This window comes from Xiphias gladius, chromosome 11 (genome assembly GCF_016859285.1).
Source record: "Xiphias gladius isolate SHS-SW01 ecotype Sanya breed wild chromosome 11, ASM1685928v1, whole genome shotgun sequence".
Taxonomy (NCBI): domain Eukaryota; kingdom Metazoa; phylum Chordata; class Actinopteri; order Istiophoriformes; family Xiphiidae; genus Xiphias; species Xiphias gladius.
The window spans coordinates 10,575,318-10,601,172 of record NC_053410.1 but is presented as its reverse complement, the minus strand read 5'-3'; the positions used below and the strand labels follow the sequence as shown (position 1 = coordinate 10,601,172).

Here is a 25,855-nt window from a genome sequence, read left to right as displayed (position 1 = left end):
CATGCATTTTAAATGGGTTACCTAGGGGAACCTTCCTTCGCGGGTACACGGAGCTGGTGGCGGGACGGTTTTCACCGGTGCACACGTAATGAACTTTCACCCCCTCAAACTGGTTTATTGTTTTGATTTCGCAGGTTGTCTTTCCATGTGAATTGGAGCGAGTGTGTTGACGTTGCGGGTATTTTAAAAATAATAGTAATCTTGGGGCTTTACTCGCACGCGTACGGACGATAAAAAAATAATAATAATACCGTGTCGACCAGATACTGGAGTTCCTGTTGACAAAGATGCTTTCTCCGAGATAAGCTAACGTTAGCTGTGTGGCTAACGCAGCGTACGTAGCTTTGGTAACAACATGACGGTGATGAGGAGCGGTGTGTAGGAGCGACCGAACTCACATCGGATCGCGCCGATTTCCTGCTTGTCAGTCACTAATTCCCGGGATTGTCCTGTCTTTGTGTCTGGATAGGTGCAAAACTGCTTTTCCAAGCAAGCAAACAAAAATCTAAAGATTTAACCGGCGAGTTATCTTCGAAGAGGTAGGTGTGTAGCTTTTGGAAATCAGCTAGCTACGTTAACGAAACTGATACTTTGACTTTTCCAAATGTGGTTGGTTGCATGTGTGTTTTTATGTTATTTTAATTCTCTGACCTCAAACCGATTCATCGTTGCTGTTCAGTAATTGTGGTCGCCGTAGCGGTAAATCATTTCTCACGTCTTTTTAGTGTTGGGCACTTGCATCCCTTTCTTTCAATGGGCGAGGAAAAGCCGGACACGCTGGACTTTGTGAAGGATTTCCAGGAGTATCTGAGCCAGCAGACTCAGCATGTCAACATGATATCAGGCTCTGTCAGCGGCGTCAAGGAGGCAGACGAGCTGCCGGCAGGTAAACCTCTTATCATAGCCCCTATATGTAAATTAAGCAGTTTACAGGCGTCTGTTTGTTATTTATCCAGTTTATTTTTAGGCAGCCAGCTGACAGATGCTCCTAAAGGCATTCTCTGATATCGGACTTTGGATAATTAACACGCTTTGCAGTTTCATGAATGCTATCATTGACTGCTGGAGTAATCAGACATGGTCATTGTTATTCACATGATCCTTCAAGAAGTCTGTGATAAATCAGTTTGTTCAATCGTTAGTCACTTTGTTTTGATGTTTTGATTTCAGAGCCACTGCCCTGCTTGTATTGCAGAGTGCCACTTACTGTATGGAGTTATCTGAAGTAGATAGACCAATGTTATAACAACTGTAGTGCGAGCTGTAGAAATGAATTAAAGGCAGCTGCACTATTCATGAAAATAAGATATTGCTGCTGAATAATTTGTTTCCCTATATAGTAAAGTATAGTCAGAGTTTGCATGGTATGTTGTTTGTTTTTTTTTCTTAAAAAAGTATAAATTCTAAGTCCTGCTAATGTTCTGTATGCAGACTGCAGTCAGAATGGACTGGATCACCCTTCGGTGGACATTTCACTGGAGGACAGCTCAGGGATCCTAGTTGATGGTTTTGAGAGGACCTATGACGGCAAGCTCAAGTGCCGCTACTGCAACTATGCCACCAGAGGCACAGCACGACTCATTGAACACATTCGAATTCACACAGGTAAGTGTTAATGGTTTATTTCGGGGGGGATAATGCTGACAAGGTTTTGTTATTTAGCCTGTTTTCTTCAATTAAACAGGAGAGAAGCCGCATCGCTGCCACCTCTGTCCATTTGCTTCAGCCTACGAGCGTCACCTGGAGGCCCACATGCGATCGCACACAGGCGAGAAACCTTACAAGTGTGAGCTGTGCTCCTTCCGCTGCAGTGATCGTAGCAATTTGTCGCACCACCGCCGCAGACGCCACAAACTCCTGCCCATGAAAGGAGCTCGCTCACTTTCCCATAAGAAGATGCTGAGTGTTTTACAGAAGAAGGCCAGCTCACTGGGCTATGGCCGCCGGCTCCTCATCAACTTCAGCCCCCCATCTATGGTGGTGCACAAGGCTGACAATGTGAATGACTTTTCCCATGAGCTGCCCCACTTACGTCAGGAGACCTATGATAATCAGAGTCGAGCTGTTGAGGACGGGCTCTCCACAAATCAAAATCACCATCACCATGATATGGTCATGGATAACCCCCTGAACCAGCTGTCAACCCTGGCCGGCCAGTTAGCCAGCCTCCCTTCAGAGTCCCAGGCCCAGACTCAACCTCCCATGTCTCCAGGAGCAGAATCTATCGTTGATGAGAAGCCCTTCCTCATCCAGCAGCCCCACCCTGCCACAGCTCCTGTGGCTGTCACAGCCAGCATGGCCCATGCATCCTCCTCTTCCCCAGTCACCCCAGAGCCCCGGGCTCCTCCCCACAACAATTGCAGCCCTGGAGGGGGACCCTGCAGTGAGCACAGTGGGCGCACCAGTACCCCAAGTATCTCCAACAGCCAACCCAGTACACCGGCCCCAGGCCTGTCTGCCCCACTCCAGGACCCCCACATGCTGCATCACTGCCAGCACTGTGACATCTACTTCCCCGACAACATCCTCTACACCATCCACATGGGCTGCCATGGCTACGAGAACCCATTCCAGTGCAATATCTGCGGCTACAAGTGCAAGAGCAAGTACGACTTTGCTTGCCACTTTGCCCGCGGGCAGCACAAGTAATGGGCAAATGAGGAAAGCCTTGAAAGAACTTTTAATGGACAGCTTTGTTTTTATTAATTCCATAGTAATTTTATTTATTGGTCTTTTACTTGGCCTTGATGTAGCCTAGCCTTTGACAGTTGTACTTACACAGTAAAATGTCAGCATTCAAATGGTTCAATTTTGTATAATTAAAGGTGCCCATTCAAGTGTATTATAAAGGGATGATCAGTGTTTTCAACAGGTTGAGAATTTATTTGTGGTGGTGGAGGGAGTCACATCATGTGCTGTTACAAATCAGAAAAATAACTTCCCTACCTAGCCAAACTCATGAACCTTATTTAATGAAGCAGGTCACCAAATTCGAAATTTTCCTTGAATTTTTTTTTGTCTTTTGGGGTTTTTTTTTTTTTTTTTTTTTTCCCCCCCTCAAAAATGTAATGCTGTTCATATGTTGCAGCTTCCCTTAAGTACACGAGCTTAACACTGGTAAACGTTTTTAAAAATTACAAATTTGTCTTTCAAATGCAATACAATGCAACACTGAGCTCACGTGGTATGGTTACTAAGAAAAATGGCTTTCATTGTACCTGTCCAAAGCAAATTCAGATAGGTACAGTTTTCTACAGGTTATATGACCTAATATCGGACTGAGGTGATGGAAAACCAATGGCTGCTGGAAGGACTTCTTCGGGGATCTAAAAACAACTTATGAATTACCTTAGAAAATGGTCAACTGTATTGTAACATTTATGCGATTTGAAATGGGATGGTCAAACACGCAGGACGGATCCTTTTCAATCCCTTTCAAATGAATCGCTAATGCTAAGGGCAGACTACATATTTTGAGGAAACCATACACATTCAGTTGGTAGACGTATTGCTTTTGTTGACTCTGAAACCCCCCTAAATATAAGATCACCTCATGAGAAAAAAACATGATTGTAGCTCACCTGTGCCTGTCAAGAGAGTAAAGAGAGGGGGGGGGTCTATTCCCACAACAAATTGGCTCCAACTCTTAACAGTTTGTTCCTTTAGAAAAATACAAACTGCAAAGGGCATCTCTGAATGGGCAACCGAAATAAATTCTCAACACTCCTGGATCCCTACCTAAAGGTTTCTCTGATGATTCTCACACAGGAGTCAAACTGTTGGCCTAGAGTGATATTACTTAAGCCTTGTTGAAATTATTTCAGTGCTTGGTGCATTACTACTATTTCTTTGCAGTGCCTGACATAAGTCACTTTCTTGTGTGTCAAAGATAAAGAGGACTGTTACTTTGAAGATTAATTTTATTACAATTTTCTCTTCTTACTTTAATGGATGGGCAGCCCAGAACTTTTTTTGGGGGGCGGGGGAGTTTGGCCATTGTAGTTTTCTATGGTAGCAATGATTTTTTTTTTTTTTTTTTGCCAAAAATATGCTCCATGAATGCTGCTAAGAAACTTTGAAATCAATGCCAGCTGTACTCTATGGATGGCATTCACAGTAAAACCTGGCCAAACATTGTATCAGTGGTTTTGGTCAGTCAGCTAAATTGTTAAACTAGATTTTGTTGAAGTCATGTAGGTTTGAAGTTCCTCCACACAGTGCCCTTCCTTGACCAGCATCATGGTAACTTCTCTCATTTTCTTGAAAGGGTTTTGCATATCCTTTTAATTGCATCATGTCACAATCTGACCTTTTGATATTGTATGAAGTCACTTTGATATCCAGTATCTCAATGTTTAGGGCAGAATCACCAAGTCTTGTGTCTCATGTGAACACTTTTTCAGAATTGCCACGTAGCACTGGGGATGCCAAATTTTAGCCTTTGTGATAACACACTGAGATTCCCCATTTATCAAATGGATCCCAGTGCTTTTCTGAATATTTACTGAGTATTGTATTCTGAGTGGTTGGATAGATGTTCAGTGTCAAAAAAGCAAAATCATGTTGCAGTAAGACTGCAAAGTTGTTCTTTGTCTTCAGTACTGTTGTCTGTTGCTTAGCAACATGTGTAGGGAACATAGTTTTTAGGACCACCTCTTTGTCACCATGCTTACCAGTAATAGGGGCACCCAGCAATGACTGCCTTATGCTCTCTGTGTGTTGTAGGTTCATAGGTAATGGTGAATGTCGAAGCCTTTTGGCGATCACTCTCTCCCTCGGGATAGTAAATCATTTTATTGTGAGATGGATTAATCTAACTAATTTATAAGTAAAGTGTTTTCTAACAGAGCTGTGATTTGTCTTTTGTTTTCCTTTTTCCACCTTCTTTGTATTCAAGAAGAGAAATCAGCAAAAGTGATATTGTTGTTATTATGGGTTAATGAAAAATGTATGGCAAGATTATGACAAAATGAAATGCGAACAGTTTGTCTTTTGATGATGCTTTTAATCAGATAATCCGATAAAGAGGAAAATGGTGAGTATAATTGAGTGTCAAAATGAACCGAATGGCAGGAGCTACAGAGTAATGATTTGTAAAGAAAACCGAAGCAGCTCACTGCAATATCCAGTTAAGCCTTGTCCTGCTCATGACTCCCTTCATCCTTTTTCTCAGGGTCTGGCGAAGAGAAAAGCGACATGTCTTTTATTGTAATGTTTTGTTGAGATAATGAGATCACAATGACTGTTTTACTGCTAACCTAATAAAATTCTTCAACCGATTCGCTACTGATATCAAAACCAGGTACAAATGGCTACAGACCTTTGAGTTGGATGGGACCCAGGACCAAGGTTTGGCTGTCATGTTGTGACCCCAGGTCTCTGGTCATACGTCTGTTGCAGCCACGGTGGCATCGGGAATTGTAGTCAGAGGCTGGGCATATCAGGACCTTGCACTGGATGTACACCGAGTCAGTTGCTCGCAGGAACTGGAAGGCCTTAAACTTGAAACGGGCAAAGGAACTGGTGCCAGTGACGTAGGCATAGTAGGTGTTGTCCACAGGACATCTGACGGTGAAACAGAGATGGTGTTACAGGACAATACAGGTACTATAAATATGTAAAGAATCCAGATTATTATGTTAACGGAGTAGAAAGGGGCCTGCACTTTGTTTATTAATATTTGAAAGTGGTATAAGAAGTGTTCAGATCTCTTAAGTAAATGCTGCAATGTAAAAATACTCCATTGCAAGTAAAGGTCCTGCCTTTTTTTTTTTTTTTTGAGAAGTCACAATCCAAATAGTTGGGGAACAATTGGTAATCTTTAACAATGCTATTTATAAGCTAATTTTAAGTGTTTTAATATAAAATATTTTATATCTGTAAAGTAACTCGTAACTATAGCTGTATAATAAATGAAGTGGAGTGGAAGTATAAAGTACCAAAAAAATTGAAATATTCAAGTCAAGTACATGTACCTCAAAATCGTACTTAAGTACAGTATTCAAGTAAATGTGCTTAGTTACTTTGCACCACTGATGTTTGGTGGTACTCACTGGAAGTTTCAGCACTGACAAGACAAATCCAACTGTTCTTATTTGAAAACTGGCACAGGAAGCCAGTGAAGGTTAGCCGCTTTATCCACACTGCTTGTGGGTAGCAGCAAAGCAAGGCACACACTCCTCTTACCCGTTACGGACCAGGTAGTAAGGTCTGGTCTGGAAATCATGGGGCGATGGTGAGGCCACGCAGGTGTCAAGAAAGAGGACCAGGGTGCTGTCACCCCTTCTCAGGTCCACTTGGACATACATGTCCTGGTTGAGTTTCACCTCGTATGGCGCTTGAGTCACCTGAGAGTGTAAAAGCAAAATATCAGCATCATGTCCAAGTATTTACAATTGGAGCCTTCAGTACAAACTGTCACCCCTTCACTACCCGAACACACCTTGTAGTAGAAGCTGCTGGATGTGTAGAAATCCATGCTGGTATTGAATCTGCCTGTGCCTGTAATGCTGCTGTTACCGTGATGTTCCACGAGGTACATTATCTGGGCCACTGAGTCCTGCTCCATTCGGCAGCCCACGTTCATCTTCAATTGAGACTGGCGTGTGATCTCTCCGGAGCTGGTGCCGTACGCACGGAGAGTGTTTGTGTACACAACTCTGCCATTTTTAAACTGTTCATGGTAGAAGGTATTGGAAAACAGGCACGCTAAAGATTCCCCTGACCTCTGCATTTACTGTATGTTCTTACCATCACATTTATGGGACAATCATTACGAAGTACTGTAAATTGTTAATATTTTCCTTAAGGTGACGAGTTGCCTACCTTTCGAACATTGCCACAAGTGTTGATGGGGAAACTGAAGACCACCTGGTATCTGTTAACCTGGGGTCTGCAGTATGGGTCATCCAGGTACAGACTGTGGCCTTCATAGCCGAGAGAGTTCAGGTAAGTCCTCTCAATCACAATGTTCATGTTGTCTGAGGAACAGTCCACTCGACCTGGCAAAGGATCGTGTTCGCAAGATATTTACAACAGCTTGAATTACTTCTAGGACGAAGGTGTAAGATTTCACAATATTTACGTGTTTAGCCAAGCTCTACGGTTGGTCGGTCCATCACTTTGGTCCAGACTGAAATATTTCAAGCACTGGAAGGATTGCCATGAAATTTTGGAGAGAGATTTGCAGTCCCCAGAGCATGAGGCCTACTGACGTCTGTGGTCACTTGACTTTTGCTCTAGTACCACCATGAGGTTCAAATTTGTGGCTTTGAGTAAACTGTCTTCACAATTATCAAAAATGGATTATCAGATCATTTAGTGCCATCACCAGGTCAAAATTATAATTTGTCAAATATTTTGATTAATGACAAAATACCCGTCGGGCTCAGCTGTATTTTGTTTTTAGTTAAATTAAGATGGTAAAAATTACATGCTAAAACATTGACAATGTGTGTATTTAGTGCAAAGCAAAATTGCGCCTGAGTACACCCCTACAAAGAAGCTGGTGTGGATGTATACTCTTAGTCCTGCTGGATTTTATCCTGGTTTGACCACCTGACATAAGAAGAAATGGATATGCCAATTCACAGTATTTCTGCGGATTTAAGGATGTCCCTATTAGACAGGTGTTAGGGGTATTACAGTAACTGTTTTGCACTTCCATAAAATTGGAGAAATCAAGAGACACAGATTAAAAGAGAATTGGTCAAAACCGAAGAAACAGAGGCCAAAATATCCTGATTTTTAGTCCACAGTATGTGACTAAAGCTACAAAAATGCCAGATCCTACATAACCCACAATGCAATCAACAGCATCTTTTTGTTAGATCCTCCCTGTCTGGTAATGCCCCCGTCTTTCAAACTCTATAGACCCCAGTTTATAACACAGGCTTTCTGTGAAAAATTTAGTCTCCGGCCCAAATTGAGATATCTTATGTGACAGTTTTATAAGCCACAGCGGCTGTTATAGATTTTTTCACAGGAGGTGTGTCAGTCAACAAGAGACATTTAACACATCTTAAACCCACCATTAAACGTTCCATAATGGTACCTGAGTTTGGTGACAGGGAACTCATGAACTCAGCATTGAACCCCCGGCCAACCACAGAGCCATCGGTTCGGAAGAGCACGGTCATGTAGTTGGAGGTGGAGTAGAAAGAGTCCATACTGTTGTTGCACACTTTCCCCAGATATCGTGAACTGACAGACGGCCCATCGTAGACTGCAATGTAGTCACAGGAACAGCAGTTCTCCAATCTGTTTTTTAAAATATGATAAAAGCCATTAATTATTTTGATTATTGACTTACTGACAAAAACTTGAAAAACAGTTCCAGTGTGTCCTTAATGATGATCTATTCAAAGCCTAATTCTCTACTCTGTAGGTAATTTGTTCCACATGTTGACAATATTCTTGAGATCTGTATGTCATTTCTGTCAGGACATAATATCTCCATGTGTAATTAACATATTAAGGCCACTCATTTATACTAATGATCTCCGAAAAATAGTATGTTCTTCACTCACTGCAGGTATGTGAATGCCAGGAAGATTCTTTGGTCATACGCAGCTCTGAGCTGCCAGACACAGTAGGCGTTGTCGTGGTAGTAGCTGGGATGGTTTGGGCTGGAGAAGGTGCCAGAGCCATACAGATAGCCTCCACATGGCGCAGCTAAAAGGTGGATAAGATGGCACAAGTGTCATTGCAAGGAACTATGTTTGCAGCAGGCTCATTGTGCACACTGAGGATCCTACCTGTGGTGCTGCCAGCTATGACTGAGCAGTAGGCTGTTTGAAAAACAATTTAAAAAAAAACAAAAAAACACATGGGTTTAAGTCAGTATTACTTTTCGGGGGAAAAATGTAATCAAAGTGTGATGAGTTTTCGAAAGACATGATACTTAACAATAGAAGTCGTAACAGCAGTTTCCATAGTATTGACAAGAGCTTGTGCAGGAGCAGCTTCCCAGGTTCTGGCCACAGTTGTAGCGACATGAGGGCTGAGCTGAGAGACGTAGAAGAGACATTTCGGTAATCTTTCCTGCCAGCAGAATAACTGATAGTTTGGTTCACTCACATACTATGTTCTAGGTTTTCATACCTGTGGTGGGTCGGACAGTCCTGGCAGTGGTCCGCTGGCAGTAAGCTGCATGATGAAGAGAGAAGAGTAAAAAACTTAAGAGTCTTTTACCCCACTTCTTGTGAATGGGTGGACTTCTCTTTCTAGCTCTGCTAATCATCAAGTCCAGAATATGACCCTTTTTATAAGTGGGTCAAGTTACATATAAGACTTCCAGCAATTTACTCAGTTCACTGGCATTATAATCTGTATAGAAGATACATACAGTCAGTAAAGTTCCTTTACGAAGGTCTTGCTCGGGGAATAATGTTGGAGTCATGTATTTCCGTGTGATGCAAGATGCATGATCATAGTGTGCAGCGGCTTCTCTGCTGAGCTTTCAGGGACATGATACTTACAGTAGTAGTCAGGACAACAGTTGCCATAGTATTGACAGGAGCTTGAGCAGGAGCAGCTTCCCATGTACATGCCGCAGTTGTAGCGACATGAGGGCTGAGCTGAGAAACAAGGGGGGGGCATTATAACATTTTAGTAACTGATGGTGTGTTTTACTCTCTCACATGGAGGTTGTTGAGAGGTTTCCATACCTGTGGTGGGTCTGACAGTTGCGGCGGTGGGAGACTGGCAGTAAGCTACGTGACGGACAGGAGAGAATAAAGTGATTACCATCTTTTACACCTCGTCTTACTGTGTAGAACAAACGTTATGATACACCTGCTGCTTCATTCTGTAACTGTGAAAAAAAAATATTATCACAGCATGTCTGTATGAGCACCGAGGACTTTGAAAGAGTCAGTTCTTCGTCAAGAGAGGGATGCAGTACCTGTTCACAGTGTTGGTTTGTTAGACTTGGCACTTACAGTAGTAGTCAGGACAACAGTTGCCATAGTATTGACAGGAGCTTGAGCATGAGCAGCTTCCCATGTACATGCCGCAGTTGTAGCGACATGAGGGCTGAGCTGAGAGACGTAGAAGAGACATTTCGGTAATCTTTCCTGCCAGCAGAATAACTGATAGTTTGGTTCACTCACATACTATGCTCTAGGTTTTCATACCTGTGGTGGGTCGGACAGTCCTGGCAGTTGTCCGCTGGCAGTAAGCTGCATGATGAAGAGAGAAGAGTAAAAAACTTAAGAGTCTTTTACCCCACTTCTTGTGAATGGGTGGACAAGTTTTTCTTTTCTACATCTGGCTGTGATAGGAAGCCTCTTCCTTTATATACATTTTGTAAGTGGTGAGTATGGTCAGCTTCAACCATTTGATGCTGACCAATAACAAGAATCTCTGTTTCATTGTTGTTGAGTTGCAGGAAGCTGTTGGAAATTTTAAGGTAATTTTCGGTCAGTGCTGTATTAGCAGGGAGGTAGAGGTTCCAGTATACTCCGCCAGAACTGTGTGTCAGATCGTTGTTGGAACCCCCTCCCCCCAAACCTTTCCAACATCCAAAGCGGATGTGCGACCATTTCTATAACTTTCCGAAACTGACAGTCTGTCACTCACAACCACTTTATGTAGTTATTGGTCAACTTTGGGGAGGTGAAAAAGGGGGGGGGTTGCACTTTTCTTTATAGCTCTCTTTTTTCATTACACAAGTACTTCTGTCACTTTTCACATGAACATTATGAATATCTTCCAGGACTTTATGAAAATATCTGCCAACCTCTCCATATAAAAACAATATTGCATATCCCCTCTCTGACAGCCCACTTTTCACTCCGCCTCCAAAAGTAGCCGTTCAGACCAGCTATTTTGAGACTTACTGCCTCCTGTCAAGGTCGACAACAGGTCTTGCAAACGAGTTTTTTCTAGCATAACCCAGCCCTAAACCCTCTGGACAGTTGTAATACAACTGGCTCTGTTTGGACAAAGTTTGCCGTCAAAGGCTATACAGATGTGACCGGCCAAGGCAGAATTAATCGCAGAAACTGAAGTAACGTTGAAGCACGCTGAAAGTGACACTTCATATTTCTGGAAAACTGTGAAACCTCTAATGATTACTTCATCCTGTGACAAAAAAAACCTTCGACCAATACTCTTTCCCTTTCCTGTCAGATCATAGTGTTTTTTATTCTTCTTAACTAATATCCCTTTGGTTTAAATTTCACAATGATCTGTCAGAGTATGTTCTGCCCCAACGTCTTGTTTCAACAGGAAATAGATTACATTAAAGAAGTAAAGATGCCTTTTTATGTGGGTTTTAAATCATCTGCTTATCATCAAGTCCAGAATATGACCCTTTTTATAAGTGGGTCAAGTTACATATAAGACTTCCAGCAATTTACTCAGTTCACTGGCATTATAATCTGTATAGAAGATACATACAGTCAATATTTATGGAAACTGGGTAATGATTCACTAAGTTCCTTTACGAAGGTCTTGCTCGGGGAATAATGTTGGAGTCATGTATTTCCGTGTGATGCAAGATGCATGATCATAGTGTGCAGCGGCTTCTCTGCTGAGCTTTCAGGGACATGATACTTACAGTAGTAGTCAGGACAACAGTTGCCATAGTATTGACAGGAGCTTGAGCAGGAGCAGCTTCCCATGTACATGCCGCAGTTGTAGCGACATGAGGGCTGAGCTGAGAAACAAGGGGGGGGGGGGGCATTATAACATTTTAGTAACTGATGGTGTGTTTTACTCTCTCACACTGAGGTTGTTGAGAGGTTTCCATACCTGTGGTGGGTCTGACAGTTGCGGCGGTGGGAGACTGGCAGTAAGCTACGTGACGGACAGGAGAGATTAAAGTGATTACCATCTTTTACACCTCGTCTTACTGTGTAGAACAAACGTTATGATACACCTGCTGCTTCATTCTGTAACTGTGAAAAAAAATATTAACACATCATGTCTGTATGAGCACCGAGGACTTTGAAAGAGTCAGTTCTTCAGCAAGAGAGGGATGCAGTACCTGTTCACAGTGTTGGTTTGTTAGACTTGGCACTTACAGTAGTAGTCAGGACAACAGCTGCCATAGTATTGACAGGAGCTTGAGCAGGAGCAGCTTCCCATGTACATGCCGCAGTTGTAGCGGCATGAGGGCTGAGCTGAGAGACGTAGAAGAGACATTTCGGTAATCTTTCCTGCCAGCAGAATAACTGATAGTTTGGTTCACTCACGTACTATGTTCTAGGTTTTCATACCTGTGGTGGGTCGGACAGTCCTGGCAGTTGTCCGCTGGCAGTAAGCTGCATGATGAAGAGAGAAGAGTAAAAAAGAGTGTTTTACCCCACTTCTTGTGAATGGGTGGACAAGTTTTTCTTTTCTACATCTGGCTGTGATAGGAAGCCTCTTCCTTTATATACATTTTGTAAGTGGAGAGTATGGTCAGCTTCAACCATTTGATGCTGACCAATAACAAGAATCTCTGTTTCATTGTTGTTGAGTTGCAGGAAGCTGTTGGACATTTTAAGGTAATTTTCGGTCAGTGCTGTATTAGCAGGGAGGTAGAGGTTCCAGTATACTCCGCCAGAACTGTGTGTCAGATCGTTGTTGGAACCCCCTCCCCCCAAACCTTTCCAACATCCAAAGCGGATGTGCGAACATTTCTATAACTTTCCGAAACTGACAGTCTGTCACTCACAACCACTTTATGTAGTTATTGGTCAACTGTGGGGAGGTGAAAAAGGGGGGGGGGGGTTGCACTTTTCTTTCTAGCTCTCTTTTTTCATTATACAACTACTTCTGTCACTTTTCACATGAACAGTATGAATATCTTCCAGGACTTTATGAAAATATCTGCCAACCTCTCCATATAAAAACAATATTGCATATCCCCTCTCTGACAGCCCACTTTTCACTCCGCCTCCAAAAGAAGCCGTTCAGACCAGCTATTTTGAGACTTACTGCCTCCTGTCAAGGTCGACAACAGGTCTTGCAAACGAGTTTTTTCTAGCATAACCCAGCCCTAAACCCTCTGGACAGTTGTAATACAACTGGCTCTGTTTGGACAAAGTTTGCCGTCAAAGGCTATACAGATGTGACCTGCCAAGGCAGAATTAATCGCAGAAACTGAAGTGACGTTGAAGCACGCTGAAAGTGACACTTCATATTTCTGGAAAACTGTGAAACCTCTTATGATTACTTCATCCTGTGACAAAAAAACCTTCGACCAATACTCTTTCCGTTTTCTGTCAGATCATAGTGTTTTTTATTCTTCTTCACTAATATCCCTTTGGTTTAAATTTCACAATGATCTGTCAGAGTATGTTCTGCCCCAACGTCTTGTTTCAACAGGAAATAGATTACATTAAAGAAGTAAAGATGCCATTTTATGTGGGTTTTAAATCATCTGCTAATCATCAAGTCCAGAATATGACCCTTTTTATAAGTGGGTCAAGTTACATATAAGACTTCCAGCAATTTATTCAGTTCACTGGCATTATAATCTGTATAGAAGATACATACAGTCAATATTTATGGAAACTGGGTAATGATTCACTAAGTTCCTTTACGAAGGTCTTGCTTGGGGAATAATGTTGGAGTCATGTATTTCCGTGTGATGCAAGATGCATGATCATAGTGTGCAGCGGCTTCTCTGCTGAGCTTTCAGGGACATGATACTTACAGTAGTAGTCAGGACAACAGTTGCCATAGTATTGACAGGAGCTTGAGCAGGAGCAGCTTCCCATGTACATGCCGCAGTTGTAGCGACATGAGGGCTGAGCTGAGAAACAAGGGGGGGGGGGGGCATTATAACATTTTAGTAACTGATGGTGTGTTTTACTCTCTCACATGGAGGTTGTTGAGAGGTTTCCATACCTGTGGTGGGTCTGACAGTTGCGGCGGTGGGAGACTGGCAGTAAGCTACGTGACGGACAGGAGAGAATAAATTGATTACCATCTTTTACACCTCGTCTTACTGTGTAGAACAAACGTTATGATACACCTGCTGCTTCATTCTGTAACTGTGAAAAAAAAAATATTATCACATTATGTCTGTATGAGCACCAAGGACTTTGAAAGAGTCAGTTCTTCAGCAAGAGAGGGATGCAGTACCTGTTCACAGTGTTGGTTTGTTAGACTTGGCACTTACAGTAGTAGTCAGGACAACAGTTGCCATAGTATTGACAGGAGCTTGTGCAGGAGCAGCTTCCCATGTACATGCCGCAGTTGTAGCGACATGAGGGCCGAGCTGAGAAACACAGGAGGATATAGTCTTACCAAAGTATTTACAGTTCTCTGTAAGGAAACATGAATTTGATGGAGCTGTAGCTTTAAAAAATTTTTGGTCATAAAGATACTTGAACACCTGTGGAGACTGCCGGTTCTGAAGTCGGGGCTTGGCAGTACTCTGAAAGAAAGATATGGATTACAGAAGTGAATTTTACAATTTTTCATTCTTCGCTCATATTCTCCTCCTACTCTCTTTTTCTAGTAAACATAAAGGGTTTTACCCAAATCTATTAATGCTTTCTCTTATTCTACTCAACTACGAGCATTTTACGGCTAGAGCCTGGTCTCACTTTCAGTGGTGGAAGAATTACTCACATTTTTTATTGAAGTAAAAGTAGCAGTACAATGATGTAAAAGTACTCTGTTACAGTTAAAAGTCCTGCATTCATATTGCCACTTAAGAAATAGTTCAGAAGCATTAACAGTAAAATGTACTTAGCGTATTAAAGTAAAGATACCCATTCTGCATACACTTGGTTAATATATTGTCATATGGTATATTATTTTTAATACTGATGTATTTCGGTATTGTATTTATGTGTAAACAGCATTTTACCGTTGTAGCTTGTCGAGGTGATGCTAGTTTTAACTACGTTATTTCCAGTTAAATAATTAATTCCAGTGGTTCCCAATTTAGGGGTCGGGGCCCCTCCAAGAGATCACGATATTAATCAGAGGGGTCATGAGATGCTTAACGGGGCAAGAAAGAAGAAAAAACTAAATCCTGGTACATAAATTTTTTTTCATATTTTCTCTAATCTTTTGTAATTTTTGTAAACTTTTATCTCTATGGGCCTCAAACAGTTACTTAAATAAAACCATGTGAAAAATCGGTGGAATTGATTACAACTCATAGACTCTTGAAACATGAAGCATCAACCAATCTTAATCTTCAACAACGCATCATATTTTATATACTATATGTTGTTTAATGTTAAATCTTAATCTGAAAAGTAAGTAGTAACTATAGCTCTCAAAAAATGTAGTAGAGCAAAAAGTACAGGATTTCCCATTAAAATGGAGTGGGGTAGAGGTATACAGTATCATGAAATGGAAGGATAGAAATAAAGTAGAAAGAACTCAAAACTGTACTTAAGTACAGTACACGAGCAAATGTGCTTAGTTACTTTCCATAACTGCTTACTTTCATAGTCTGGACAACAAGTCCCTCTGTATCCACAGCTTGAAGAGCAAGAGCAGGTTCCAAAATCGTAGCCACAGTAGGATCTGCAGGAACCTCCAGAAAGAGAAGAGACAAAACAATTCCCATTACTGCAATCATCGAGTTTAAGTCAATCTCTACATGGGTGTAATGTGCCTTTTTTGTTATTTTGTTTTTCGCTGTTAAAATCCTAGATGTCATTAGAATCGGGGCACTGCACACTGTGTGAAATTTCTTGGTCATATCCAAAATTACTTACCCACAACTCTGTAGTCAGCACGAAATCCTGAGTAGCTAATAGTGTTATCGCTCCTGAAGCGCACTGTCAAATAAGCACCAGTGGAGTTGAAGGTGGTGCTGTTCGTGCCACACACCTTCCCCAGAAGCCTGCTTTCAGTACTGGAGCCATCATAGACGTAAATGGCATCAAAATGACACGTTGCTTGACTCTCAATGCTGTCACAAGGGCAGAAGAAGAACAGTGGTGTGAATTTAAAGCCACAGAATATACAGCAACAGTAGTTGGTGATTGCAGGGGCCACCTTCATTCGCAGAGCGTACACTTACTTCATATTAGATAAGTCCAGCTGCACAATTGATCTGCCTGGTCTGATGTACCACACACAGTTTATGTTTGATGGGTACATGTTTGGATAGCCGGGGCTGTAAAAAGTGCCACTGCTGCTATACAGGTAGCCACCACATGGTGCATCTGAAGAAACACAGATCCATAAAAAAGTTTATTTAAAAAAAAACAAAAAACTGACAAGATACAGTAATGAAGAATGCAGTCATACAAGTAAGAAACTGTAAATAAATAATAAATATTTTGTGCGATACGGATAATTTAAATAAAGCAAATCATATGTTGAATTTTGATGGGTTGGGAAACGCACAAAAGACTTCTTTTTAATCTACATGTCAAAGACTTCCTCAAGTTTAGACAAATATTTCTCATTTGTTCCAATTGCATTTGATCTGGTTGGTTATCTCAACTGACAAAACTAAACGTTTGACAATAACTGTGCGACTCTGATGCTTACAGTTTGAAGTTAATTGCAACAAGTCTGTCATTTCAGTGCTGGTATTGATCGGTAATTAGAGATAGGATGATTGATGGTATGGACAACACTTTGCCTTCCCGTTATATAGTGAAGCCTCTCTGTGAAATGTAATCAGTGAGAGTATTGTGTTGCGATTGCTGACCTGTAATTTATACCCATACTATAAATTTATTTGTAAAAATAAATAAATAAGTAAATAAAAAAAGCAAAAACCTAGAACCATGATCTGATATTATGCGTCTTATTTTTCTGGAACTTGCATTACCTGATACAGAAGTAGACATTATATCATCTGCAGATTTTACACCAGTAGCTGATTGATTTAAAAAAAAAAAAAAGGGAGACAGAGGGACAGAGAGATACAACACTTAAAGGCAAGTAGCAACACATTCTGTGACTCAGATGGCACATTAGTTATTGTGATATTCTTTTCACCTGAAATATGCTTACTAAATGGTTCTGATTTAGCTGAAACTGTTGGCTAAAACCATCTGAAAGCAACACTACATTAACCCATTCCGATAGAGACGGGGTAAGGCAAACAAAATTTTGGACGTTTCTTATACAATTAAAACTAAACTATAGTGACATTATTCTGTTTAATTTAGAGGTAGTTTTGTACCTGAAGAACTTCGTGTCTCAGCTTGCTCAGTTGTTAGGAAGCGATCAGCACCTGATTGAGTATGACAAGAGTAAAAAAACAAAATAAAAGGTCATTTGCCAGTTAAAGTCCAGTGACAGCACAGGTAACAACAGCCAAAAATCCTGTCGAAAAGACTACATTTAAAAGCACATAGACGCTGAATCCGACAGCTCAATGCCCAATCTAATGTTGCCCATTACTGCGCTGAGAATACAAATGAAGACCAGTGTTTGATTGAAAAAGAAAACATAATCCAAAAACTAAAAAGACAAACGTAACGATAAGAAATCAGTGGACAATACCTCGCACTCCGTGTGTGGTGAGCAGGCCGCAAAGAATCAACAGAGTCCACATGGTGAATTTGTACAAGTTCCAACCTGCCTCATAGGCTGGACATGACAGTTTATATACCCTGCAGCCCACTCAGAAACTTTGATGTAGCACCTTTACAATTTCTGATGTCACCAAAGGTGATTGTGATAAATTACTCAGTAATCATGCATGAGAAACACACACTTGGTTAACTATCATAAAGGGTACGCAAAGATTGTTCACCTCTCGCTTCAGGATGTGTGTTTTAAGATATTTGTTTAAGACATAAATTAGACCTTCATGTGGGTTTTGGGAACTTGTAAATGCGTAGATAATAAAATATACACTATAATGATCTTACATGTGTAACTGACATCTGCTGCATTAATTGTGAGTGACTATTGTCAGTACTTGAATCCTGCAGCATCAGTTTCATCCTGTTAAAGTAAAGAAGTATGAACATCAAACATGTCACATTTTATTTTTAAACTAATATATATATACAATCATAGTGATGCAGTTTCATGTAAGTTAAAGCCTGTACAAAGTCAAATAAAACCTCACCACATAGTAGCTTATAATTGTCCTACAAACATGCAAGCATCATCAATTCTTTTTGCACTTGAAGTTTTACATATTCTGAAAAAATGCCTTTGTGTTCCCATTTCTTGGCAAATTAAGTTTTAATTAACACTCAAATGACAGAATTATATACATTTTTTAAAGATAATTTTAGCCATGCTATCTGTTAGCGGTGGCCTGAGAAATGGTAAGGTCGGTCTACCACCACTAATGTCTCTACCACTGTAGAATGGATGGCCATGAAAATTTTGTACAGACATTTATGTCCCCATCAGAATGATTTGCAGTTACTTTTGACACCTCTTAACTTTTTCATCTAAAGCCATCATCAGGCCAAATATTTAATTTGTCCAATACTTTGGTTCACAGACAGATTATGAGACAACAGGCCACTGGGCACAGGCATGTAAAAGGTACCTGGCCCCTTGGGCCCCTGGGCCTGTGCCCGAAGGCCCATTCAGTAATCCATCCATGTTTTGGTTTATGACCAAATACGTGCAAAACTAATGTTATTCCCATCAGCCTCTGCTGTACTGCAATGATTGGTGCTAATTGGCAAATGCTAGCATGCTAACATGCCAGTTTAAGTTGATGAACATGGTTAACATTGTACTTGCAAAACATCAGCATATTAACATCCTCACAATGACCATGTTAATATGCTGACGTCAGCATTTAGCTCAAAGCACTATTTTGTCTAAGTAGAGCCTCATTGAGCTGCTAGCATAGCTGCAGACTCTTATTCATGGAGTCAAGATTTTAAAAATCTTCGTGGGAGCATTAGTTTGGCAAATAAAAATTGTACATAGTGTAAATGTTTTATAGGTTGGATTGTTATGTATTAATTCAACTTCAAAATACGTAACTTTAAATTTCATTTATACTGGCATTTTTGTGTATTTGTGGTTTCAGATATACAGTGGATCAGCTACTAATAATGAATGAGGTTTACCGTTCAAAATGTACTTTCATCTTAAACTATTACTGTCATCTAGGATAATAAATTATACTGTTCAAGTATAAGATTCGCTGCCTTATCAAAACACCACTCTTGGCCAAAAAACAAATCTGAGGGATCATTGTCAAAAAGGTTTTGTTGATTTTTAGTGATTCCTTAAAATAGGAATATTGGACATTTTATCAATATAAACACAGTGATATCAGTATCAATGTAAAAAAAAACAACTGAATTTAATAAAAGTGTCAGCAGTAAGTGAAATCTGATCTGTCAGATGCTGTATATTACATTTTTAGTTTTATATTGTTAACAGATGAGACAACTTTTACAACAATCCATCCCACCGTCAGCGTAACATAAAGACTCCTAACTGCCCGTTATCAGCTATTATTAAGGCAACAATGTTAAGATAAAGCTGTTAAGATAAAACTAAGGCTGTAAAGCACTGGACATTATATGATGTTTATCCTTTTGATGAGAACATTTAGTGTACCCTGCCCTGTTAAATCCGGTGCGTGTGGAGGACGTTCCCAAATATATTCACGGATGTCACCTTTTAATACGAAATAAAAACTACATTGCTTAATAAATTGGTTTACCTGCCTATTAAGAACATTTGAAAGGTATTTGTGCTCTTCCCAGGACATGTTGGGTTTGTTATCCCCATAAATTCATCTGTACCATCCAACAGATTAATAGTGACACGGAAGAGAGATGAAGTCAGGATAAGAGACACAGTATTGGTTTATTTTATATATTTGCATTTTTCAGACATTTTATTATTAGTTCTCGCTAAGATTTTGAAGGGGCTCATTAAGTTATAAATATGAGTCAGAGGGATGTCTAAAAAATTTATCACTACATCAGTTAATGTGGTTTAGAAAGCATTATTTTAAATTTATAGTAAACAGTAAATTTGCACTAATGACATGGAGTGAATAGTGATTCTTATGGATTATATCAGAAAGTGAAACTCAAGAGAAGTTAGCAAGTTAATATAGCTGAAGACAGGATGAAATGAATAACATAACAATAATGGCAGAACAATTAGATAAAATGTTGAAAAAAGTGTTTGTTTGGTTGTGTTTTTTTTTCCTTCCCTTTTCTTTTTTCTTATGTAGATTTAAGTGACTCAGGTTTGAGGCTAGTTTATTTGCTACTTGTTTGACCGCGTTAATCAAAAATGACAAAGTACGTGCGTATTTAACATCTCCAAAATATGGGGACATTTCAGTGAGTCACTCTCAAAAGATGGTAAACATGGACAAGCATGGCCTCCCCTCTGCTACTTCACTTTTTTGGAAGTTGAGCCCTCCTTTTCACCCCCTCCAGGATGTGCTTGCATCATCCTCCTAAAGTCAACATGTAGAGGAACATTGGATAGTCTCTTTCTTCTCTCTGTCACACTTATTTATCTATAGGAGCAGCTCCTCAGTACAAAGCAGGCTGTGAGTCATGGCAGCAGATCCCCTGGCTCAATGCTGCTTTGGTTAATCAGTAACCAGAGTGGGAGCATGGTGAGTGGCTGGCTGGGTTAAAGCAAGGGAGCAGAGGAGTCAGGACCTCACTCAGCACCTCACTAAGCAGCAGCAGCAGACACACACGGTAAGAGCTACCTTTGACTTTTTCCCATTTATTGCCTTTTGAATGTGCAATACAGTGAATGTAAACTTGTCGGAGATTAGGGGAAATGTCTGAGTTTAGAGAATTGATTGGGATTTTCCATTATATCCTTCAAAACCAAAAAACAATGTTCTAAATACGTAATATTGTCTCCGACAAACGTTTCAGTTTGAGGGTTAATAAAAATAAATAGTGCAACTAATATCTGTAGAGTTGCTCTTTGAAGACAAGGTTATTAAGAAACCGATCATATCAAAAGTTTTGTCAAAATTCTGGAGCTTGACAGAAAACGTCTCCGATCATGAATCAGCAATGCTTTTTGACCTCTGTCATCGAGTCATCGGGTACACAGATGGGTTGGTTGTGTATAAGAACATTTGAGTGCACTGGTTTTATTGATCGGGAACCAAGGCCATGTCCTTTGGTACATGTCCAAACAGAGGAAAATCTAGTGTTTGCTAACCTCCTCCAAAAGTCCATCAGGCCACATTTCTGCACGTTCAACTCAAAGGATAAAGTCCTATTTTTGCATAAGAGCACTTACCCAAGTTCTTCTCCTTCAGAGACATCTAGGTCAATATATAAAAAGTGTTCATAAAGGAGAGACAGTTGTCAGTTCAACTTAGATGACCAACTCCAGTATTTTAAATGCGTTTACTCTTCATTCATTAGAAGCTCCAGCCACAAAAATTAGGATGGACAGTTGAGAAAATGTGAAGTATCTTAATAAAATTATAATATATTTAGTTTCATTTTAATTATATACTTTGTGTGCAGACGTTTGTTCTGCAAAATATATTTATCTATTCATTCTAGATATGTGCATATGTACAGCCAAATTTGTCACAAGTATCATATTTTCCAATCATACTGTCCAAAATGAACAGTTTAGTCTTAATATATGGTGACAATTTGAGCATGTAAATTTGTTTGATGACTGCCTGAGCACATTCAATTTGTGTACTCAATCTGAAGGCTCTTCAAACAGAATCCAAATAAACAATAAACAATATCCAAATGAAACTCCATCTCATTTTAGTCACTAAACACACACAAACACACACACATAGATGCACGTAGATGAGTCTTCATTTTCTATTCGACCTCTGTTGCAGAGGGTAATGCCTGCTCTCATTCACTGGCCAGCAGGAGAGAAGACACACAAAGAGCGATCAATCAATCACTGACATGCCGCTCTATGCCCAATGTTCCTGCCAGCCAATCCTGTCAGAGATGGAAAACCAGATTCAGCCAGATTTCTGACGAAAGCCACACTAATAGTCATCTAGTATTCAGAGACCACCCAATGCTCAGTGCTCAGCAAGAGCTGCTCAAGAGGCAGTCTGTATTTTTATATACCTAAGGTAGGTAATTCATCTTAAACTTAAACTGTCTGTCTCCCTCCACAGAAAGAATCGTTTAAAGTGACTACCAACAAAAGGTAAAATGCAGAGATCGCCTCTTCTATTCCTCCTACTATGCTGCTGGCTGTCAGAAATTCAGGCCAACCGCGTCTACGTTCACCCCTTCCATCTCTTTGCTGCCGAGAATGTCAGCTGCGAGACCCTGCAGGACCAGACGTCCAAGCCCCTGGAGACACTTCCTGTGGCCCCCCTTGATATTGAAGTCCTGACACCAGATAGCAGGGACCAGTCTAAACTGGATGCACAGAGGCAAAACATCACAGAGAGGACCGCGGTTCTGGCAGAGCTGTTGAACTCTCTGGGCCTGAGGATGTACCAGGCTCTCAGCAAGCAGCACAGCACCAACACCCTCCTCTCTCCAGTCAACACCTTTGGATCCCTCGTCACTTTCTACCTGGGAGCCTCCAAGAAGACAGCGCGCACGTTCCAGGTCATTGCTTTTGATTTGTTCTCACTTTAGAGACAGTCCAAAAGGGGGTTTTACGCAAGCAGACCGACTGATTCTTTACAATTTTGAATGAAGGGATGATTGATGCTGTCCTAAACATCTTATTATCAAGGTCTTGTACTTCAACCCAAAAGCTAAATCTTTCCCAATCCTTTTCTATCCTTGCAGCTTCTTCTGGGACTGATCAGTGAGACTGACCGAGAGGACTGTGTGTCCTTGGTGGACGGACACAAGGTTCTCAAGACCCTGCAGAGCTTTAACTCTCTGGAGGACGATGGACCCAAAGATGAAATCGCTACCCAGGTCTGGGCCTTCACTCGCCAGGATGTTCAGCTATCCGAGGACTTTATTCAAGGCACACAGGACTTCTCAGACACATTGTTCATCCGCAGCGTGGACTTCTCCAAACCTCAGGAGGCTGAGCAACTGGTGAACAACTTTGTAGAGAGGACGTCAGACGGGAAGGTGAAGAGCATCTTCAAAGATCTGAACTCCAGCAGTAACCTTCTGTTCATTACTTCCTTCAACTTTCAAGGTCCGTCTCTGTTAGGTTGATTCAGAAACTCACAGACTGAGATTCATTATTCAAAGTCAAGATGCTAAATATTAAGACTTCACACTTTCTCACTGCCAGGATAATAATACTAAATCAACTTAATCCTGAACATATTTACTGTACAATCTAAAAGTAACAGTCAAACATACTTAGATTTGACTTTGTGCTTTGACCCAGATACTGATATAACAAACTGAAACCCTAAAAATATCAGTGTTTGAAGTACTGACAACTACTGCACCACCCTGCAGTTCCTGACAGTGTTTTTTTTGTTGTATTTGTTCAGGGAGCTGGAGGACAGCCTTCCAGCCAGAGAAGACCTCCTTGCAGGAGTTTCACGTGGATGACACAACAACAGTGATGGCTCCACTGATGACCCACACGGGTCAGTACCACTACCTGAATGATAAGGTAAATCTTAAATCCTAGAATTGTTTTTTTATGCTGATTCATTGGCTCATTTAACCACATATCTGCAGCTATTAAATATGAGCAGGAGGTTTGAGCTTCCTCAAATCTTAATGACTTGACTCATCTCCAATATTTTTTTTTTTGTTGCTATGAAGGTGCGACAGTGCACCGTTGTGAAGCTGTCTCTGAGCAAACAGTCATACATGTTGCTGGTCCTGCCTCATGAAGGGGCCAACGTCCGTGACATAGAGTCAAAGCTGCGCACAGACCTCATGTCTAACTGGCACCAGAGCCTCCAGGAAGGGTGAGTATTGTTCTTTTTAAAAAAACTAAATCCAGATGACTTAGTGTTTTAACCACTAAACCGTCCAGACTAGACAAGTTGATGGACTGAACATCCGAAGCACCTTTTGTCATATTAAACTCTGAAAAGTCACGTTATGTTTTGCGCCTGTTTTGCGTCCACTTTCCATCATCTTCGTGTGATTTATCCCTGTGTTAAATTTTAATGTCCAGTAACATTACAAATAATAACAAAAATTCTGTCTGTGTTGAATAGCTCATTCTAAAATCTTAGGCAGATTTTTTGAAGTTACAATTTACTGCAAGAGACTACAAGTGTTATAGTTATATTTAAATCTTGGAACCTGAATGTATCTGATTTTAAAAGGTGAAATTTACTTATTTTTTAAATAATGAAGTTTAAACTGTATGTTTATCTACATTTCCAAGTTCTTTTTGACCTGTATCATTTTCCATGAGTTTTCCAAAACAAAGTAGTAATTTCATCACTTTTTTTTTCTTTTGACAGTACAGTGTGTGCCACTTTACTGGCTACAAGTTAAAAGACCTTAGTTAGTGTCTATCAGTGCATTAGTCAGTCAATAATGGGATATCATATCAATGCAGAGCGAATGAGGCTGGATGGATGTTTAGGAGAGAAAAAGGGATGGGTACAGTCCCATTTTATTTCAAATACTTTTTATCTTAAAATTCAAAATATCTTTCCCCTCACCCACCCAGTCTGTTGGAGCTGTCACTGCCAAAGTTCTCGATGTCTTCTGTGACTGATGTGCGTGACCTACTGACCAACATGGATCTAGAAATCGAGGCTAAACTGTTGGGCTCCCAGGCTGAGTTCAGCCAACTCAGCAACACCAAACCCTTCTCTATAGATAAGGTGAACTAGATGAGTGGTCAGCTTGTCATATAATAAAAACCACTCACTGTGTATGTGTACATCATTAACAGATCTCCCTGTCTCCTCTCAGGCGGTCAATATTGTGTTGTTTGAGATGTCGGAGGAAGGAGCAGAACCTCAGGACAACATACAAGAAGCAGGCGTCCCTCTGAAGCTGTCCATCAACCGGCCTTTTTTCTTTTCTGTCATAAAAGAATATTCTAACGTCATCCTCATGCTGGGCAAAATCACAAATCCTACACTCTAAAGTTATATAGTACTTAAAACCAACAAAAACCTCTGACATGAAAAATGTCCAACATACCAGACCCATTTCCTTACAATCTACTTTATCGCCTACAGCTTGAATTTCCGCTGGGATTGAAATCAATCATTCAACGGACATCTCATTAAAATCATACCCTTGTTTCTCAACTTAAATAATGGCCACATACAGTACTCGAGGAATGGAGCACAACCTCGCTCAAGACAAATCCATCAGTAACACTTCAACATTGTTGAGTCACTGGGGATCCCTGTCTCAGTATTTATGAAAAGCTGTTACTTTAATCTGAGTTGTTTTCAAGCAGCCTGTTAAAATCCTAATTTGTTTTTTTCTATGTAAAATTTATTATAGCAGATTTCTGTACAGTATTTTTCAGTAGAGTAGGTACAGTAACCACAACTCTCTACGTTGAATGACTAATACGTTGTATATTGTAACTAAGAGTTTATTTTTGTTTTGTTATGATTTGTGATTGCTGAAATAAAACATGTTTCCCAATATAGTTAATGTCCTTGATTTTCATCAGGAATTTAGGCAAAGTCTTTACCATTTCAGGGCTTCAAACGAGTGTTGTATCAATATGCATCACCACCTAAACAGGTCAGGAGAGAAGCCAACAAAACTGGGCTCTATGGAAATGCTGCAATAGAGATGGTTCAACTTTTTGGTTTGGGGTTATGCTACATTTAGTTCTGATTGAGTGGAAATTTTGTTAAGATACGGGTCGAGGCAGACAACCACCCACCATGAGCCAGGTTCTGTTCAAGGTTTCTCAGTGATAAAAAGGAGTTTTTTCTTGCAGCTGTTGCCAAGTGCTCACTCATGGGGGAATGTTGGGTCGCTGTAAATATAACTATAAAGAGTACGGTCTAGATCTGCTCTATATGAAACGTGCCCTGAGATAACCTCTGTTATGATTTGGCGCAACATAAAGAAAATTGAATTGAAAT

At 40.5% G+C, this 25,855-nt stretch overlaps 3 protein-coding genes across 16 annotated transcripts; 2 read left to right on the top strand and 1 right to left on the bottom strand.

Annotated features, from left to right (window-relative positions):
* Positions 1 to 36: 36 nt before the first annotated feature.
* ikzf5 (IKAROS family zinc finger 5) lies at positions 37 to 5,009 on the top strand. Its single transcript, XM_040138601.1, has 5 exons — positions 37 to 85; positions 470 to 539; positions 726 to 886; positions 1,432 to 1,605; positions 1,685 to 5,009. Exons 3-5 carry the CDS (start codon positions 754 to 756, stop codon positions 2,647 to 2,649), a joined length of 1,272 nt encoding a protein of 423 aa, XP_039994535.1. The 5' UTR covers positions 37 to 85; positions 470 to 539; positions 726 to 753; the 3' UTR covers positions 2,650 to 5,009.
* Positions 4,996 to 24,762, bottom strand: cuzd1.2 (CUB and zona pellucida-like domains 1, tandem duplicate 2). Of its 11 annotated transcripts, none has more exons than XM_040138585.1 (28): positions 24,667 to 24,762; positions 17,105 to 17,155; positions 16,748 to 16,795; positions 15,986 to 16,130; positions 15,678 to 15,874; positions 15,401 to 15,493; positions 14,333 to 14,374; positions 14,117 to 14,215; positions 13,843 to 13,887; positions 13,649 to 13,747; positions 12,225 to 12,269; positions 12,030 to 12,128; positions 11,758 to 11,802; positions 11,564 to 11,662; positions 10,137 to 10,181; positions 9,942 to 10,040; positions 9,669 to 9,713; positions 9,480 to 9,578; positions 9,103 to 9,147; positions 8,908 to 9,006; positions 8,757 to 8,789; positions 8,529 to 8,673; positions 8,054 to 8,259; positions 6,826 to 7,001; positions 6,443 to 6,673; positions 6,187 to 6,347; positions 5,321 to 5,565; positions 4,996 to 5,176 (listed from the first exon to the last, which is right to left on the bottom strand). In XM_040138585.1, exons 3-28 carry the CDS (start codon positions 16,764 to 16,766, stop codon positions 5,130 to 5,132), a joined length of 2,703 nt encoding a protein of 900 aa, XP_039994519.1. In that variant the 5' UTR covers positions 16,767 to 16,795; positions 17,105 to 17,155; positions 24,667 to 24,762; the 3' UTR covers positions 4,996 to 5,129. The 11 variants fall into 11 exon arrangements, with proteins under 11 accessions (XP_039994519.1, XP_039994517.1, XP_039994526.1 ...); XM_040138583.1 differs by lacking the exon at positions 24,667 to 24,762 and adding an exon at positions 17,428 to 17,480; XM_040138592.1 differs by lacking the exon at positions 16,748 to 16,795.
* agt (angiotensinogen) lies at positions 20,330 to 25,726 on the top strand. Of its 4 annotated transcripts, none has more exons than XM_040138598.1 (7): positions 20,330 to 20,582; positions 22,010 to 22,454; positions 22,641 to 23,007; positions 23,315 to 23,439; positions 23,595 to 23,743; positions 24,463 to 24,619; positions 24,711 to 25,726. In XM_040138598.1, exons 2-7 carry the CDS (start codon positions 22,047 to 22,049, stop codon positions 24,885 to 24,887), a joined length of 1,383 nt encoding a protein of 460 aa, XP_039994532.1. In that variant the 5' UTR covers positions 20,330 to 20,582; positions 22,010 to 22,046; the 3' UTR covers positions 24,888 to 25,726. The 4 variants fall into 4 exon arrangements, with proteins under 4 accessions (XP_039994532.1, XP_039994533.1, XP_039994531.1 ...); XM_040138599.1 differs by having other exon boundaries at positions 21,750 to 22,454; XM_040138597.1 differs by having other exon boundaries at positions 21,716 to 22,454.
* The last annotated feature ends 129 nt before the right edge of the window (positions 25,727 to 25,855 follow it).

Excerpts from the sequence above, each read along its gene's own strand:
- ikzf5 (XM_040138601.1), top strand. The coding sequence starts at position 754 with ATGGGCGAGGAAAAGCCGGACACGCTGGACTTTGTGAAGGATTTCCAG. Across the intron at positions 887-1,431 it reads GGCAGACGAGCTGCCGGCAG|ACTGCAGTCAGAATGGACTG; the intron begins GTAAACCTCTTA and ends TTCTGTATGCAG. Across the intron at positions 1,606-1,684 it reads ACACATTCGAATTCACACAG|GAGAGAAGCCGCATCGCTGC; the intron begins GTAAGTGTTAAT and ends TCAATTAAACAG.
- cuzd1.2 (XM_040138583.1), bottom strand. The coding sequence starts at position 17,479 with ATGTGGACTCTGTTGATTCTTTGCGGCCTGCTCACCACACACGGAGTG. Across the intron at positions 14,375-15,400 it reads TTGTTGTCCAGACTATGAAA|AGTACTGCCAAGCCCCGACT; the intron begins GTAAGCAGTTAT and ends TCTTTCTTTCAG. Across the intron at positions 9,579-9,668 it reads AACTGTCAGACCCACCACAG|CTCAGCCCTCATGTCGCTAC; the intron begins GTATGGAAACCT and ends CTTGTTTCTCAG.
- agt (XM_040138598.1), top strand. The coding sequence starts at position 22,047 with ATGCAGAGATCGCCTCTTCTATTCCTCCTACTATGCTGCTGGCTGTCA. Across the intron at positions 23,440-23,594 it reads ACCACTACCTGAATGATAAG|GTGCGACAGTGCACCGTTGT; the intron begins GTAAATCTTAAA and ends GTTGCTATGAAG. Across the intron at positions 23,744-24,462 it reads CACCAGAGCCTCCAGGAAGG|TCTGTTGGAGCTGTCACTGC; the intron begins GTGAGTATTGTT and ends TCACCCACCCAG.